This window comes from Vitis riparia, chromosome 17 (genome assembly GCF_004353265.1).
Source record: "Vitis riparia cultivar Riparia Gloire de Montpellier isolate 1030 chromosome 17, EGFV_Vit.rip_1.0, whole genome shotgun sequence".
Taxonomy (NCBI): Eukaryota; Viridiplantae; Streptophyta; class Magnoliopsida; order Vitales; family Vitaceae; genus Vitis; species Vitis riparia.
Window position 1 is genome coordinate 15,057,478 of NC_048447.1, and position 19,250 is coordinate 15,076,727.

The 19,250-nt window shown below is 31.1% G+C and overlaps 1 protein-coding gene across 4 annotated transcripts; it reads right to left on the reverse strand.

Moving 5' to 3' along the window:
* Positions 1 to 12,470: 12,470 nt before the first annotated feature.
* On the reverse strand, positions 12,471 to 13,969 carry LOC117904478 (serine protease SPPA, chloroplastic-like). Of its 4 annotated transcripts, none has more exons than XM_034817091.1 (4): positions 13,903 to 13,969; positions 13,488 to 13,575; positions 13,262 to 13,405; positions 12,471 to 12,781 (listed from the first exon to the last, which is right to left on the reverse strand). In XM_034817091.1, exons 2-4 carry the CDS (start codon positions 13,491 to 13,493, stop codon positions 12,551 to 12,553), a joined length of 381 nt encoding a protein of 126 aa, XP_034672982.1. In that variant the 5' UTR covers positions 13,494 to 13,575; positions 13,903 to 13,969; the 3' UTR covers positions 12,471 to 12,550. The 4 variants fall into 4 exon arrangements, with proteins under 4 accessions (XP_034672982.1, XP_034672986.1, XP_034672983.1 ...); XM_034817095.1 differs by having other exon boundaries at positions 13,488 to 13,570; positions 13,903 to 13,960; XM_034817092.1 differs by having other exon boundaries at positions 13,488 to 13,677; positions 13,903 to 13,959.
* Positions 13,970 to 19,250: the final 5,281 nt, after the last annotated feature.

The window sequence follows — 19,250 nt, forward strand, 5'->3', positions numbered from 1 at the left end:
CAAATAGATTAGATGAAATTTTTTATGGATGTCCAATTCAAAATTTTGTTATTGTTAGTGCAAAGGGTTTTTTTTAATCAAGTTTTGATGATTATAAAATAAGATTAAGGATACTAATGGTTCAAATTAAGTCAAGTGTTTTTATGTTTATTTGTGAAAATTAAAAAAAAAAAAAAAAAAACTCAAGCAAATATAGAAAAAAAATTAATACTGTAAAGACTTAGGACTTTTGAAGATTTGAATTAACCTTTGGTAAATTATAAGATGGTATTTGTTGGCGAATTTAAGTCTAAATTGTTTTTCATGCACTTAATCATCATCTCTTAAGCTTCGAACAATTTTATTTATTTTTATTTTTTTTATCAAAGAAATAGATGAATTCTTGTTTTCAATTAGAACTTTGAGCAAAACTCTTTCTAAACTTACTCTAAAAGGTTTTAAGAAGACTTACTCAAGTTGTCAAAGGTTCTATACCTCAAACTAGGCTTTTTAAGTACTTAACATGTAACCATCGAGAAAGTTACGAAATGATTGAGCTAATTGGGCTTAATCGATTGAACGACCTCTCTTCTCTCTCTCTCTCCCTCTCTCTCTCTCTTTATTCCAATAGTTGAGGTATAGCCAATTGAAGCATACTCTCAATTGATTGAGAGTTAGTAATTGCCTCAATGGTTGAGGCTCTAAGCCCTAATAGTTACTTATAGAGTATTAAAAACTCAATGACTAGTGAATCTAATATTAGATCAATTGGGGCCTTTGTGTCACTTTTGGAGTTTTCGAGTTAGAAACCTATAAATTTAAGTTTTTTTTTTAAACATTTATGAACAAGAAAACAATTGCATTCAATTGAAAAACATTTTTTCTTCTTATTCAAAGTTTACCTACAAGTGCATTGATTTCTCAACTTGCAAATCCTTCTCTGCACCTTCAAATCCATATTAATCTTTTGCTTGTATTGTGAGCTAAATTTGTTTCTAGCTTTGTAATCTATAAATTCTTTCTTACTTACTCTTTGTGAGAGAATTTATTCAAGTAATTTGTGTACTTTAAGAGGTTATGAAGGTTTATTGGAACCTTAGAGTTCAAGTGTAAATAGTTTGAAGCCTATAGCTATAAAAGCATTAAAGATAGTGGAACCTTACTCAATTTCCCTATTTTAGGACAATATTTTTTTCTTAATTTAAAAAAAAAAATCATTTTTAATTAAGTTTTTATAATATCAAGATCACCCATATGAAATTATTTTTATTTTTGACCTAAACCCAAAAAAGAAAAAAAAATCCCACATGACTTAAATAGCATCTTCTTCATGGATATTTTTTTAAAAAAAAATTATAAAAATCCAAAAAAAAAAAAAAATCAAATAGTGTCCTAATTCAAAATTGGTCAATACCCAAGTCTCTGAAAGTCTTTCCTCATCAAACTTGGAATGAAATAAATGATAAAATTTATGCTCACAATGAGTTGAAAATAATAAATGTTGAAATCATGGTACTTGAGAGCATTTATCTAATAATCAATTTTCATTTGGGAAAAAGGCTTACAACCACCCATTAAATGAATTCACTGCTGACAGCTGAGTGAGGCTCCACAATTGGCATCTTCAAATGAACCTTCCTTATCACTTACTACTTCAATCCAACCTTTTTCTGAAGGCGAAGGAGAATGAATGTAATTGGTTTATCGAACCACTATAAAAAAAAAAACTTTACATTTCTCTTCTCTCAATATCTTTTTACTATTCTTGTTTTGTTCCTCATTTCTCATTATTTTTTGTTTTCATATAATTGTTATGAAATAGTTATCACCCAATTCATCTCTCTAGGTGATTTCCTTAATCTAATTAGTCGTTTTTCATCATTATTCTCATCTTAATTTTTTTGGATTACAAAAAAAACTTTACATTTCTCTTCTCTCAATATCTCTTTACTATTCCTGTTTTGTTCCTCATTTCTCATTATTTTTTGTTTTCATATAATTGTTATGAAATAGTTATCCCCCAATTCATCTCTCTAGGTGATTTCATTAATCTAATTAGTCGTTTTTCATCATTATTCTCATCTTAATTTTTTTGGATTACAAAATATTTTTAATTTATATAATTATTTAGTTTTAAGTTAATAAAAAAATTTATTCTACCTAAACAACTTTGCTAAAGAGTTATGATTTTATTTATTGTAGAAATTCTACTTGACTTATTTAAAAATACATTTTATATTTAATAAAATTTATATTATCAAATATTATCCATTAATTTAAAAGTATGATTTTGACTTTATTTTCAATTTTTAAATAAATAAAAAAGAATAAATATTTATTTCAAGTAGGCTCATAAAATGAGACTATAACTCCATTTCAATTTTCTAAATTACCTTCACTTCATTTTCAAATTTGACTTTACTTGCAACCATAAGTTTAAGTCCTTAGTAAAAAAATTTAAATCTAGTTAAAGTATATAACAAAAATCTAAAATATAGTTTAATTTCCAAACACATAAGGCTTAACTCCTTTGGTCCAACTCATAACACACGTCATAAAGTATTAGACTCCAGTTGAACCAAAATTTACAATTATCATGATTTTAATAGGAGGAAACAACCTTCCACCCTCTTTCTCAATCATTTCTTTGAAACTATTTTACATTGAAACCTTTTCATTATTATTATTATTATTATTTGAACCATATATATATATATATATATATATATATTATGTTTGACTACCTTCAAATGATCGAAACCTTTTTTAATTATTATATTTTAAAATTTTATTAAAAATAAATATAATTTATAAATAAATAAGTATAAATATTTATAATTTATTTTTATGAACAATAATATTTTATTTACGTTTAAAAAGTTGAAAAATGCAAAAAAAAATCAATTAAAATATTTTTTATTTGAAATTATATATAATTGAGTAAGGTAGAGTGAGACAAAGTCATATTGAAACCTATCCCAAACCTATTCTAAATTCATTTATCTTTATCCCAAATCCTATTCATTAGAAGCAGGGTAGAGCAAGTATTCAAGAAAACCTATCGTATTATCATCCTTAATCCAATAAGCTTAAATGTTTTAAAATTTTGATTGTTTAACGATTAGAAGTGCCTAGCAAATTACTTTTGGACGCTTCTTTGAAAAATCATTCGTTTTATCAAAATCAATCCCAAATAAATTTAATTTGTATTAAATTGAGTTGATGGATGTACCAGGTTTTTAATTCTATGTGATATACAATTTATGAAGTGAATTTCATTTAAAAGTATTAAATTAAACTAATGCTTTTCCTTTCCTTTAAGAATGATAGGTTATTACTTTCAACAAAAGGAAAATCACACCATTAATTTACTCCTTTTTTTTTCTGACAAAGATGATGGTTGGGTTGGCCACTAGTATAATTAAAAAGTGAGACTGCTCCCAAGTCTTTTCCTTTTCCTCTTGCTTTCTCAAAAATTTGTCCTCAAGAGTCGCATTTTCACACTACAAGGGCCTCCTGATATCAAGGATGAAGGTGAGACTTAAGTAGAGATGAGGTGGCCTAGCAGGGACTTGGAAGACCCCCATGTCCCCAAAAGCGGGACATTGAGGTGTTTGACTGTGAAGTGAGCCCTAGATAGCCCAGCAGTCAGTCAAATGATTTATTTTTATTCTTCGATACCTGGTTTGGTATATCAGCATAGGATTAGGGGGATACATGCCCCCCCACCCCACTCTCAAATTTTAAAAATAAAAATTTTGTTTTATTCTTTTAAGAATTTTGGAAAGTTAAAAATGCAACCCCCAAAATGTATTGATATTAATAGATTTATAAAATATTTATTAGTTTTCATTTTTAATTTTAGTTAATGTTTATAAAATTAAAATTTTCAAATGCTAATATATATATATATATATATATATATTCTAATAAAAATATTTTTTTATACTTTTCTATTCGATATTTTATTACATATTTTTAAGTGACGGTTATCATTGATTTAATTTTGAGATTTTCAATTTTTTTTGAGTTTAATCAAATATTTACTAATTTATGAATAATTATATATTCTTTAATGATTAATAAAATTTAATTTCATTTAAATATTTCATATTTTATCAAATATCCTTTCTTATAGGTAGGCTTTTTTTTTGTTTAATTTTGAAATTCTTGTAATTATTTAGTCTTTTAAATTTAATCAAACATTTATTAATTTATGACTGACTATCTAAGTTTTAATGATAACATCATATTTATATTATATATAAATTTTTTTATTATTATAAAGTGATTTATATTTAATTATTTTACAAAAAATAAAGGAAAAATTATTAGTAAAATTATCGAATTTTGTAAAAAAGTTTTATAAAAAAATATTTCTTTAAAATTATTAAATTTATAATTAATGTCATAGCTTATTTTATTGAATGATACCACTAATTTTATTGAATAGAAAGACGCGAAGTACCCATCTAATATGAAATTTTAACTATATTTGTTATAATCAATCAATATTTTTCACTGTCCTCTAGACCTCTGCGATGTTGTATCCACATGGATGAAGTCTAAGCAACACCCCAAGTGTAATCCATTAAAGAAAAGATCTAGAGCCTTTTTGCATGAATGGGTTGCTGAAGTAATAATGTTGTGTGCGCAAACGCGCCCTAGCAAATCTTCAAATTGATGAATGATAGTTTTTGATTGATTATTTCATTCGTTCATGTACAGAGTATATATAGAGGGTAATCAACATTCTAAGAATGAGAAAGAATGATGAAAGAACAACTAATATCCTAATATCTCAACATTCCTAATATTTCAACTTTCCTAATATCTAAACATTCCTAATATCTCAATACTCCCCCTCAAGTTGGTGCATAGATGTCACACATGCCCAACTTGTCTAAAAATTTTGAGAACACTCGACTTGATGGTTCAGATGGTGGTGATGGTTCAATTGTATTGTCCCTTCCTTCTTCTATCACTTCTTTAGTTTCTAGGTGGTCATTACTACTTGGTTCCAAAGTTGTACCACTCATATCCAACTCACCCGCTTCCTGGTTCACTAGTTTAGATTGTTCAGATTCATCCTCCTCAGAGATATGATAATCATAATCGAGAGTCTGAATTTCCTTCTGGTATTTCCCTTGAAGTTCAGACTCAAATGAAAAATACATCGAATCTTCATGAAACACTACATCCATTGTAATAAACATTCGTCAAGTTGGAGGATGGTAACATCAATATCTCTTTTTGTACAATGCATATCAAACAAACACACATTGCAATGCACAGGAAGTTAACTTGGTGCGTTGGTATTTGTGTAGATGCACAAATGCCACGCAACCAAAAACACGAGGAGATAGATTTGGGACGGTTGGGGCAACTACGACATTAGTAAAAGCTTGGAGAGGTGTTTGGAAGTTAATTGAGTTAGAAGGTACCTGATTGATCAAGTATGTGACAGATGTGATTGTTTCTCCCCAATAAGATATCGGTATTTTTGCTGCTATCAAGGAAGCACGAACAACCTTTAATAAATGTCCTTCCAAATACTTTTGAAGATAAGAACTCTAATACTCTCCACCATTATCGCTACGTAGAACCCGGACCTTTGCATTGTACTGAGTTTCAATCATTTTATGAAAATTTTGAAACAACAAGTTCACTTCATCTTTGGTCTTCATCAAGTATAACCATGTCATTCTGGTACAATCATCAATAAAAGTAATAAACCAACGTGAACCACTCAAAGTTGGGACTTTGGATGAACCCCAAACATCAGAATGCATAACCATAAAAGGAAATGAACTTTTATTCAAAATTAATGGAAACGAAGCACGATGATGTTTAGCCAATTCACAAATATCACAACGGAAATAAAAAATATCACTCTTTGCAAAAAAACTAGGAAACAATTTTTTAAAATAACCAGAGGAAGCATGTCCCAAACATCGATGCCACAACCAAATTTCAGACTTTTTCTTCTCCCTATTAGATCCATCTGCCATCAAGGCTTGTCGCAACTTATTTGAATCATTTGACTACAAGTCCAAGTAATAGAGTTTTCCCCACTTAATACCATAACCAACTGTCTGTCTTGTTTGGATGTCCTTAAAAACACAAAATTCGGGCTAAAAAATGACAATACAAGATAAGGTTGCAGTGATTTGAGAAACTGAGAAAATATTGTAATTTAAATATAGAACAACTAAAATAGAATCCAAATTCAAAGTATCAGTAAGAGTTAAGGATCCTTTCCCAATGACTGGGGTTGTATTACCATTAGCTGTGAAAACATTTTTTTGTGAGGAAGGTCTAAGAGGTGAGACCTGTCTAAAATCAAAAGTCATATGATCTGTAGCACCAGAATCAATTATCCATGCACTATTAATAACAGGTGTAGAAGTATTTAAAAACTTACCACCATAATCTGTAGCAACTACCAATGCTTAGAATTCTCAGCAACATTAGCCTCTATTTTTATTTCGGTAATACCTGTAGTTGAGGTTTTCTTGAAATACTTCTTCCGTTGATCACGATTATGATCCCACCAGTCTAGATATCCCACAATTTCAAAGTAACGACTCTTGGTATGACCAGTCTTATTGCAGTGAGTACGTTTGAAGGTTGACTTGTCAATATTAGGGTCTATCTTATAATGTTTGGTCTTGGATTGGTCCTACCAATTTTGGGTTGATCGTTGTCGGACTACCATAGCTGAGGTGTCAGGGTTGTCAGATTTTGCTTTCATACTAGCATGACGCACTGCCTCTCGTTGAATCAGTGCATAACATTTTTCCAAATCGGGAAGAAGATCTTTGCGTAGAATCTCTCCTTGAACTTGCTTAAAGTCACCATCCAATCCAACAAGAAAGATGTGCACCCGTTGTCGTTCAATGGATTTTTGATATGCTACAATATCCTTATGGTTTTTCATGACTACCTTATCCCGATGATCCAATTCGCAAAAAAATTCAGTTAACTCTCCATAATATTCAGAAAGAGACCTGCCGCTTTGTTTGACAGTGAAGGCTTTTTTATTCAAAGTGAACACTTGTAATTCATTACTTCCATCATAGAAGGTCTTTGATAATACACTCCAAATTTCTTGAGCGGTGGGTAAGCATAAGTAACGCTTCATAATTTCTGGACTCATGGACATTAACAACCATCTCTTCACCTTTTGATTCTTAGCATACCATTTGTCATATCTATCTTCTGACTCTTTTGGTGGATTTGTCTTACCTCGAATGTAGGAAAGTTTTTCCCATTTGGCAATATGCATCTCCATGAGTTGTGACCAAACGTCATAGTTTGATTCAGTCAAAATAATTCATAGATTAAAAGTACCTTCAGATTGAAAAACAATAGTATTTTTTTCATTTTTTTTTTTTTTTTTTATCGCGAAGGAGGGCCGATGGCTAGCCTTACCGACAAAATATCCAGGATTTCAGTTTCATGGCTCTGATACCATTTTTAAATTGATGAATGGTAGTTTTTCATTGATTATTTCATTCGTTCATGTACAGAGTATATATAGAGGGTAATCACCATTCTAAGAATAGAAAAGAATGATACAAGGAAGGAATGATATAAGGAAAGAACAACTAATATCCTAATATATAAACATTCCTAATATCTCAACAGCAAAGAGATCGCACACTTTGTTTTACAATTTAGCGTCCCCACGTCTGTTACTCTAACAACGTTAACATAGGTAGTAGAACAACGACACTGGAGAATATCTTGAAATAGGAGTATAACAAATATGAAACAAAGATGCATACAAGACAAGAAAATAAGGAGTACCCAAATAAATCTCCACTGCCATGGGCATATAATACTCTGAAGCTTCAAATTGACGCCGCAACTTACCCTTCCACAATAATAAAAGGAAACATTTAGAGCTTAGCGGCAATTTCAATGTCTTTTTTTCGTGAATGGGTTGTTGAAGCAAGTATATGTGAGTGTGCCCTAATAAAGAAAATCGTACTTCGTTTCACAACTTGGCATCCCCATGTCTGTTTTACCTTCATAACAACTAACATAGGTAGTTAAGCAAGACCACCACCATGCGACCTTATAATATAACATAGGTAGTGTTGAAGCCTCGTGTCACCGGGGCCACTGCAACTGCCAGATGGACACGCCTCCTCAACTAAATATGGTACCCGCTTCATTCAACCTACAAAAGATGTTCGGATAAGGGGTCCGAACATACCATTTGATGGTTTTGTTAGCCTTTATCTCTAACATTTTGTCTATTCTCTCTTGGGTTCTCCTCTTTTGGGTAAGAACGCTTACCTTCTTTCACTGTGTGAGAGCCTTTTATAGTGTCAGGAGTTTTGTCCCCCTTAATGGTGGGAAGACTTTTTGGCTTGTCATGATGGTACTAAGGTAGTGGTAGAGTCATCATTGTCCTGCAGGCAGCTGTCAGAAATTATGGGAAGGATGACTTGCCGTCATCCCTGTCTTTTCGCTCTACAAGCGATGAAGTGTAAGCTGTGACAGGTTGCCTGAAGTGACTTAGGAGGGTCCCGTCGAGCATGCTTTTAGTAGTATAGACAATGATGGCCCGTATTTCATGACCAAGACTTTTGTTTAAGACGCTAGCACTGGGTCCAAACAAGATGTGTGGACAAGAGAGTGGGTCACCCGGATGACGAACTGCAAGACAGCTCAGGAGGAGTAGAAAGTTGCCACAACCTAGAGTACGAAATCGTACAACCCACCCCAAACAAATAAAAAAAAAAAAAGCTAAGTCTTTAAGAATGTCACATGCCCTCCTGAGGGAATCCGCCCTAAGGGAATCCAGACAGAGGGTTGACGTGCCACATGTCTAATGGAGGAATGCTCAACGGGGTTGCCACGTGTGAGTTTGGGAGTGGTCCCTACAATGCCCCCCTTTTCACCCGGCTATTTTGCCCGGGTAGAAAAAACGGGTTAAAAATGATGTCTTTAACCCCTTCATTTCTTTTTGGGGTATACATGACATGTGGTGCTGAAGGAGGGGAGGTATTTATGGCGAGCCGCCATCCTTGGGATGATTTCCAGGCGACATGTTGTTTCAATAGCAGTGCGGTTGGGTGCCTGGTCGTTTGGAGTACCGAGGAGTCTCATCCCATAAATAGGGAATCCAGCTTCCACGGTTGCATTTTTCCTTCTATTTTTTTGTTCATCTAGTCAGTGACTGAGCATCACTTCCTAGGGTTTCTATCAGCGGTGTTCCTCTCGCGACTTCTCGACCGGTGCATTTGGGCGATTACATCTCGGCTTCCGTTCCAGTTGCAAGCTTGTGCCAAGTGTTGAAGCCTCGCATCACCGGGGCCACTGCAACTGCCAGATGGACGCGCCTCCTCAACTGAAGATAGTACCCGTTTCAACCTGCAAAAGATGTCCGGATAGGAAGTCCAGACACACCCTTCGATGGTTTTGTTAGCCTTTATCTCTAACATTTTGTCTATTCTCTCTTGGGTTCTCCTCTTTTGGGTAAGAACACTTACCTTCTTTCACTGTGTGAGGGCCTTTTATAGTGTCAGGAGTTTTGTCCCCCTTAATGGTGGGAAGACTTTTTGACTTGTCATGATGGTGCTAAGGTGGTGGCAAAGCCATCATTACCTTGTAGGCGACTGTCAGAAATTATGGGAGGGATGACTTGCCGTCATTCCTGTCTTTTTGCTCTGCAGGCGGCGGGGTGTAAGCTATGACAGGTTGCCTAAAGTGACTCAAGAGGGTCCCGTCGAGCATGCTTTTAGTAGTATAGACAATGATGGACCGCGTTTCATGGCCAAGACTTTTGTTTAAGACGCTAGCACTAGGTCCGGACAAGACGTCCGGACAAGAGAGTGGGTTACCCGGATGACAAGTTTAAGAATGTCGCATGCCTCCCTGAGGGAATCCAAACAGAGGGTTGACGTGCCACGTGTCCAATGGAGGAATGCTTTGCGAGGTTGCCACGTGTGCATTTTGGGGTGGTCCCTACAGGTAGCAGCAGAACTAGGAAAGGAAACACGGAAATATATATATATATATATATATATATATATAACAGGAAAGGAAATGGCTCGAACAACTGAACAAGAATACCACCTATATATGTCCTAGTAATCTCTGTTAACCACACAAGACAACATCATAACCTTATTCTAGGTTCAAGAGGTATATGATTTTTAGCCATTTGGATATCCAAACAAATAGGAATAAAAGGAAATAGAGCGCCTAGATGATGGATTTAAGGATGATAGAAAGCGGATTGGTAATGATGAGGAGGAAGCCATCGACCAACAAGAAGATGGCTAAGGCGCTTTCAGTAGTTGGCTAAGAATCAGAAATACGGAACTAATCCAATTGTCCACAATGGTGCATAGGAGAGAAAGTGAAAATGCAATGTAGGATAGGACAATTGTGGGAGATGAAGGATATCGGGTTTAGAAAGGTAACACCAAGGTTGATGCTATGCAACTTGTCACTATTATTTTCAGCCAATTCAGCTTTCTTTGAACCTCAGTGGGATCCTGCCAAATAAAAAATTAAAAATTAAGTAATGATTTTGTTAACTTAATTGACCAGTGATGAAAAATGGAAATGAGTTGCAAGTTAAAAATCCTTGGACATGGGTTTGTTTGTCATTTTCAATCATATACCCTTGGAAAAAGCATATAAGCAACATCTCTTAAAAGCGCAACTAGACCTTGAAATTAACGGCGGAGGTTCTAATTTAGAATGCGTTTGATAGTACTTTTAGGAAGTGTTTTTAAACTTGAAAATAAACCTGATATCAAAAATGGACCTAATTGATGAGCTTAGAGGTAAGATAAAAAAATAAATAAATAAATACATAACATATTCAAAGTGTCTAGAATACATTAAAATTTTCTATGAGGTTCAAATATGTACCAATTATCCCATATTTCAAATAACAATTCACAACTTCAAGTTCAAGTCAACACAATAGCATGAAAAGATGGAATTAACTCTCAAGCTTGGAAAATGATTATTGAATGAAACTAAATTCCAAAACCTTATTTAAGAAGTCTAAAATATAGAAAAAAAAATTATAAAAAAAACAATTAAAAACCCACAAGTCATGACTGATTTGCAAACACATTTTGGAGATTAAAAAATATGGCAAAATCTAGACACTTGAAAAAACTAATTTATTTAACAAGATTGGAAAAGGTTTTTTCAAAGAAACAAAAAATCTTTGATACATTTAAGAATTCTAAAACATGTTGTAAGCTTCCAAAATATTTTAGGGCAAGGCAAAAAGTCCAGAATTTGCAAAAACACTTGGAGGGTAAAAAATAGGGTAGCAAAGGGGCAAAAGTTAGAAACTAATGAAAGTGGGCTTTGTGGACTAATCCACACCCCAACCCTCTAATGATCACAGAATGAAGGTCATGAAGACTTGAGATGATCTAATTAAATTTAGATTTGCAAATTAATCGATGTTTCCAAAATCAAGAAAATCTAAAAATCATAAGAATGAGTGATATAAGCCACATGAATAAATCATGGATTAATTGTAGGGCATTCATCCCTCCCGGACCCTCAAATGAGTATCAATTTAATCTCATAAGAGGCATTAAAGGCCAAATTAATACTCACACATGAAAAAAGAGGTGAAATGCATAAAGAAATGCCCATTGATCACGAGAATGTTCTTGTATGAAATCATGTAATATGTATCAATGAACATGACAACCATTATTAAGCTTAAAATGACCATAATTTCAAACCCTAATTGACTATAAAAAGAGGTTCAAAAGGGTTGAAAATAATTTATTAAAAATCAATTTAGAAAAAATTTCAAAAATCATAAAAACAATGAGAACAACTATCAATTTTCAAATACCTATATATATATATATATATATATATATATATATATATATATATATATATATATATATATATAAACAATAAATAAATAAATAAACATTTTTTTCCTTTATTAGAAATACATTTTTAAAAGGAAGAAAAATTAAATATAATAAAAATCGTACTATATTAAAAGGAAAGTGTGTAAATGTTTATGCGTAAATTTCTTCTTAAGTTTATGGACAGCTAGCTTTAAGATTACTCATTAATTATGCAATACATACCATACTAACTGATTGATCCCATTAAAACTTGTGAAAAAGAAAAAAAAATAGAAAAAGATAAATAAATACAAAAGTCAAAACCTACCACGCTCTTGCAAATACTAATATCATCTCGTTCTGAGTAAAGAAAGTGGAAGCATTCAACATTATAATATCAAACTCTACGTTCATCTTAAATTTGTTCATCCAACATGAGAACCACTTCTGAGATTCCACCATTTCCCCAAGATTTTGACTGAAACATGAAAATAATCTGCCAGGGAATTGAAAATCATGTCTGGGTGACCACAATTATTGGTTGTGATTTTTCTTTGGCTAAGATGTCTGACTCAATATTTTGAAAATCTAATATAATATGAACAAAGTACATTGAAAACAACGGACCTCTCACCATTCTTTCTTTGATTTCATTCACACCCCCTATTGATCCATCATGAATTAACTTATGGGTGGCAAATGTGAGGTCAGAGAGAACTTAGGTAGTCCTTTACCAGAGTGAATATGGGGTTGGAATCCGAAGCCTCCTCCAGCTTCTGAAACAGTATACCGTCCATCCGGGCTTGAACTCCATTCGAAAATGTCAAATCTTGCAGTAGTTCTTTCAATGTTCTCTCCACACCCACTATAGAGGTTCCTATGCCAGTCAAGATTTCTGATACAGTAGGGGACGGTCTTGACAACTCAACAAGAGTAACCTGCAACCATTTAAGCAAGTTAATTACGACATCTATACAAGACACTGAACTAGAGGAGAAGTGCTTTTGAATCGGTTCAGTTCTCAGGCATAGCCTAAAGTCCCTGAATTGAATTACAACCCAATTGCATGAGGATACTGGTCAGTAGTAACAACAGATCTAGCTTGCAAGACATCCCAACAACTGCACCACCTCATTAGCAACATGACTCAAAAAATTTCTCTGCTCGTATCTAGAGCAGTATCCTTATTGTATCCTATTAGAACTTCTAACAGAACATTATGTTATTTGGGTATCCTAGATCACAGAGAATTTCTAAAGAAATTACCCAGAAGTTGTAACAACATATTCAAAATTATAAATCGGCTGTCAATTTGAAATCATCTTGTGCTATATATTATCAGAATTAATAATCCAAATGAATATATATATTTAAAGGAATATATGAGTATTATAAGAAGGATATATATAAGAATCAACCGGTCTGTCTTGAGGTATATTTGCCTTCTGTTTTGCTATAGCAACAGCGCGAGAGAGTCCACCAATAGCATCAACCCAACCTCGTGAAGCTTCATCTTTACCAGTCCAAACTCTCCCTTGAGCATTCTTCTCCATCTTATCTACCTGGCCAAAGATGACAGGGAGTTTCATGGAGAGAGAAAAAATTATTGCAATTTGAAGTTGAATGTTAAAATTGCCAACATACAGCCATTGATCTTGAAAAAGCCGCCTTATCACGAAATTGTTTATATGCATTCTGGGCAGACTTGGCAAAGAGTTCTGCTTCATCTGGTCTGCCAAATCAAACTTGGTTGTTTTTATTAGTGATTGGATCATATGAAACAAGAAGCCCTACAGAGAAGCACAAACTGAGTGCTAAAGGAAAAGGAGCTTACCTTGGAGGCATCAGCAGGCAAGTAGGATTGTATCACAGACAACAGTCACAATACAATGCCAAAAATCAGATTTCAAGTTTAATATCAAATACTCAGTAAAATGAATGGTTGTCTTTTCTTGTTTCCTACAACATATGTATGATCATTCATTCAAACGAATGCTTTGCCTTTCTGTTCTACAAAGTATATGCATCTGTTTTTTAGAAAGAAAATAGGGCCTCTAACCTGAAAGGCCGCTGTTCAGCTGCTGTGAGCTCAGCAAATCTTCCCTTGATATAATCTCCTTATTGAAGCCAATTTTTTCATATAGTGTCCCAAATTGAACTTCCCTTACAAGCAAAGAATATCAATCTATTAATACACAACTAAGAAAAATTAGAATAGGTTATGTTGAGTACCCTGAGAAAAAAGTTCTAACCATTTTTCTTTTTCCTGGTATAAAATTTTTTCCCACTATTAACATCTTACAGATACAGAGATCTATCATTGTTCCTTGCAAGCATTTCAACTACCAAAAAAATGGAAGAAGGGCATTGTTTAAGGAATCCAGCAGCAGCTAGAGAGAACAAATTCTCAGAATGAAAAGCATTATGACACCAGAAAATGAAAGACTAGACCGTTTCTTATTGTTGGAAGATTGTCGGAACAAATTCTCACGCCCCTTTCTTTTCTTTATTTTTCCCTTTCTCTCCATCCAAACACCTTTCCCTTCCTTCTCTTTTTTTTCCCTTTTTTCTTCTTTCATTTTTTCTTCTCTCCTCTCACTTTACCCATTTCTCTCTCCATCCGCCACCATTCACTGCCGCTGTCGGCCACAGCCGGTCACTGCCGGATAGCAATCCTGTCATCATAGTTGTTAAAAAAATAGATTTATAACACATGGAGTACGAAATTTTATAAAAGAAAGTAAGACCTCAAAATTTTGAAGGAAGACTTGTTGTAGTCTTATAAGCTTATTTGGAATATTTTATTTCTTATTACATTTGGTTTTATTTTTATTAGTTTTTATAAATATTTATTTGTATATATTTACTTATCTTGAATATCAAACAAATTAAAAATTTTGTTTAAATAAAAGAAACAAAATAAACATGTTTTAATAAAATAATAATTTTGAAATTATTATTTTTAATAAAAATCGAGAAAAGCGTTTTTAGGAAAATCTAAAAAATCGTTTTTAATAAAATTAAAAAAAAAAATTGTTTCTAATAATAATTGTTAGAAAATTGTTCTAGAAATAAAGTTGTCCCAAAAATTAATTTTTAATAAAATTTTCAAAAAATGTTTTTTTTAACAAATTTTTTTTCCGTAATTAAAATGAGATTTAAAGTAATTTTTAGAAATAGGGATTTAAATTTTTTTAATTAAAAATTATTTTACAAATAAAGTTATATTTTTTTCTTAATAATTTGTATAAGTCGCTTTTCTTAAATGAAAATAAATCGAAATACTTTTTTTAAATAAAATTGTAAAAATTCATTCATTTTTAGTAAAAACAAGTAAAAATAATTTTTGTACCCAAATTGAAATTTATAATAAATTATTTTGATACAATAAGTGTAAATAAATTTTTTTTAAAAAAATTAAATATAAATGAAATTGAGAAAATAAATTAACTTTTTTATATAAATAAAAAATTAAAATCATTAATTCAAAGTCGTTTTTAATAAAATACTTTGAAATTTCTTGAAAACTAATTTTTTTAATATCTTTTTTTTAGTTCAATAAATTATTTTGTATAATTCTTTTATTATTTATTTTGTCTATTCTTATAATTTGATTTTTTTTATTATGATTTGTACATACTTATTTGTACGATTCTTTTTCTTGTATCCATGACTAATTAATTAATTGTCATAGAGTATTACGATTCACCAACATACCTTCCCAATAAGTAATCTGACCCCCCGAAACCAAATTCAATTTTTGCAGACATATTTTTTCCAAATAAGGAGTCACACAAGTTTTCTTATTTATTTTGTTTTCACTTTTTTTTTAAAAAAAACAAAAATAAGTAGTTGACTTCAAATCTTTTCTAAAAATCATATTTTTTACCAAATAAAAAACGGGTCACGGGGGGATGCGTATGAAAAATGTCAATCCACAAAAAGATTTTATATATTCATATTAAATAAAATATTAATTTTTTATAAATCTTATCATATATAAATTAAATAAAAATATCTTTATCATTTTTTTTGTTATTTATATTTTAAAATTTTCATGTGAAAATCATAATCATTGATCATTATTTTTAACGTTTTGCTTATGATTTTAACTTGACAATAGTTTTAACTTTTTGTTTAATTAAAATATTTAATTTTTTATTTATATAAAATGAAAACTTAATAGTTTCCTTGATTAAAAATTTAAAATTTTATTTAAATAAAAATTTCATAAAAATTATATCTAATATTTTATATTAATTTTCTTTTAATTTTAATTCTTTTTTCACAATTTTATCTTCTCGTATTTATTCATTTTAATTATTTATGTATATTTTAAATAAAAACAATAATATAATAAATGAGTAATAAATAACAAATTTAAAGAATTATGATATAAGATTTTATATATTAATGCTAAATAAAATATCTATTTATTTTATAAATCTTATTCCATTGTCACATTATTTTATTATTTATATTTGTTTAAATTTTTAAATTTTCATATGAAAATTATATGATTATGATTTTAATTTTTTTGCTTATGGATATATTTAATTTAATCATGGTTTTAATTTTTTGTTTTTTTTTTAAAGATATTTAATATTTTTTATTAAAGAAGGTAAAAGCTTGATTATAGATTAGACATATCCGGTGCCGAGGACATACACTGCCCCACTATTTTCAATTGAAGAAGATAAAAGCTTGATTATAGTTCTGAAAACAGGGACATGCAGTGGCCCAGGCGAGGCTGCCATTGTCGCGGTGTATAGCCCATGCAAACCCACTTTTCTGGAAGGCGGCCACAGTATCTCGCATGGTTCCATTGACATATCTGCTCAGCATCATTGACGCCTCCCAAAATCAGCATCTGGGTTAGGCCAGGTGGGCAATTAGGGGAAGATAGATTGTTACATGCTAAGAACCGCACATCGTAGCCTTCTAGTTGCCTGCACCACTTGACCTTGCCGGAGTCTAAATCAAATGCCAAGATGGAATTGGAGTGGTTGTCAGGCTCAATGCATTGGTCAGGTTGAGTAAGGACAGTCTGGTTATTCTGCTGTTCCTGGCATTCACGAATATTTAAGGAGCTGAATATAGGTTACTAGTGGCAACATATACAAGATTTCTCTGGCATTCATGAAAGGGTTATTTGTAATATTCATATTGGATAAAGGGAAAAGTTTTTTATACTATAAAAGTATAAACACCTCTTAACTTTATAAACACGTTTTAAAGTCATGAGAATCTCTTTGGGTTCGAAGCGAACAATATCTTATATGGCTAGGTGTGGGTTGTTATAATTGGTATCAGAGACGATCTTTGATCCCTGTGTTGGGGGTTTGTTTGGTTTTACAATCCCATGGGACACAATAAGGACGTTGTGTTTGCATGGAGGGTTCTTTATGACATCTTACATCATATATGAGATAAAATTGCGCTATATAAGTTTGGACTCTTTTTAACCTTGTAGACATGTTTTAAAGTCGTGAAAACTCCTTTGAGTTCAAAACGATCAATATCTACACGATAAGATTCATTTGGGTTCAAAGAGAATAATATCTACACAGTTATGATTATCTGATAAAGTGAAGGTCAGCCACAATATGGTACCGATCTTGATGTCCAATTTAGAGAGGTCATCATGAAAAATGCAGCATTGTTCAATGCTGAGGCCTTCTTCTAGTGAAGATGTTCCAGCATAGAAGCTCCTCTACATATTTATAAAAAAAAAAAAAAAAAAAAAAAAAAAAATTGTTACTGAATTTCATATTTATTTTATCCACGAATTTTACATATTCACCATATTTTTTTTCTTTCGTAAATATGATTAAAGAGCATGCATACATCATATAGGATGAAGTGGAAGGTGGGAACACTTTAAAGGAGACAGCCCCATATCTCCTCCACATGGAATGTATCTGCTCCGAGTTTCAAACTTCCTTTTTCTCTTTGGATTTTCTCATAAATTTGTTCTCACTTGAGTCATTTCCCACCCATAAATTCCAAGTTCCAACTTACCACTGTGGCATAAAGTTCCGGTCCAACCGTCCATCCGACAGCCTCTGCCATCTTCCCACTCAGTGCCATAGAGTACCCCTTTTCTCTCTTGGAGTCATTTTCCGCTGACTCGGTGCCGTGCCTCTCCGGTCTTCCTACTTCCCACTTGTGTCATAAAGTTCCGATTGAGTGAAATGGACACCGTTGCTGAGTTGGACCCCGTCTTTGAAGCATTCAACTCCTATAAACCGATCTACTGATGTTTAAGCAAAACATTGGTGAGCCGAATTTTTCTTACCATCCACCAACTATTTATATCAGACAAAGGTCGTGTTTGATATAAAAATGAGGAATGAGGATAAATATTTTATTTTTATTCTCATTTTTTCTTGAATTGAAATGGATTTAGTGTTTCAATTCTTGTGTTTGGATGTATATAAAAAGATAAAGTTGGAATGATTATTTAAATTTATTTTAATGTTAAATATTTATTTTTATTTATTTTTAAAAACTCACACTATGCAAAGTTTTGAAAAAATAAAATAAAATCTTTGATTGTTTTTCTTGGGAAACAATTTTTAAAAACAAAGTGAGAAGTTTAATAATTTTTTAATACATTTAAAATTCAAAAATATATATAATAACTATAAAAATTAATAGACATAATTAATGTTTTAAATTCTTTAATAAAACTTCTAATTTCTAAGAATAATTTAAAATTAAAAAATTGATTAATTACTTATGGATTAAATAAAAATTTAGAGATTAAATAAACTCTCACACTATGTAATGAAAATTTTGATTCATTTGTACCTTAAAATTTTAAAATTTGTTTGTTTCTTAAATTCATTTAAAATAAAATAGTATTAACAATCATTAATTTTACATTATTATTATTTATTTTTAACAAAACAAATCAATTATGTTTTAATAAGATATTAAAATCCATATTTTTACTATATTTATAAAAATATGATTTATGATTTTATTATAATATTAATATTCAAATTTTATTAAAAACTATTTATTTTTAATTTATTTATAATTACAAAACTATTTTTATTTTTAATAAGACTGGAATTAAAGTTAGTTAATATTATATAAATTGAATTTACAATTTTTATTTTTAAAAAGTCTAAATAAAATTATTTTTAAAAATAATTTATCCAAAAAAGTCTTTGATTTTTTAATTTTGAAAATTTTTTTTAAAAAATAAGTTATACCAGGGAATCAAAATACCTCCTATTAAAGATGAATTAAAATCCTACTTATAAATGGAATTTCATTTCCTTTGAAATTATTTATTCTTGATTTCATTCTCGTCTTCATTTAAGTCACCAAGCATGAGAATGGACAAGAAATTGAATGAAATCCTCATTCTCACTCTTCATTTTCTCATATTAAACA

Excerpts from the sequence above, each read along its gene's own strand:
- LOC117904478 (XM_034817091.1), bottom strand. Across the intron at positions 12,782-13,261 it reads ATATACCTCAAGACAGACCG|GTTACTCTTGTTGAGTTGTC; the intron begins GTTGATTCTTAT and ends AAATGGTTGCAG.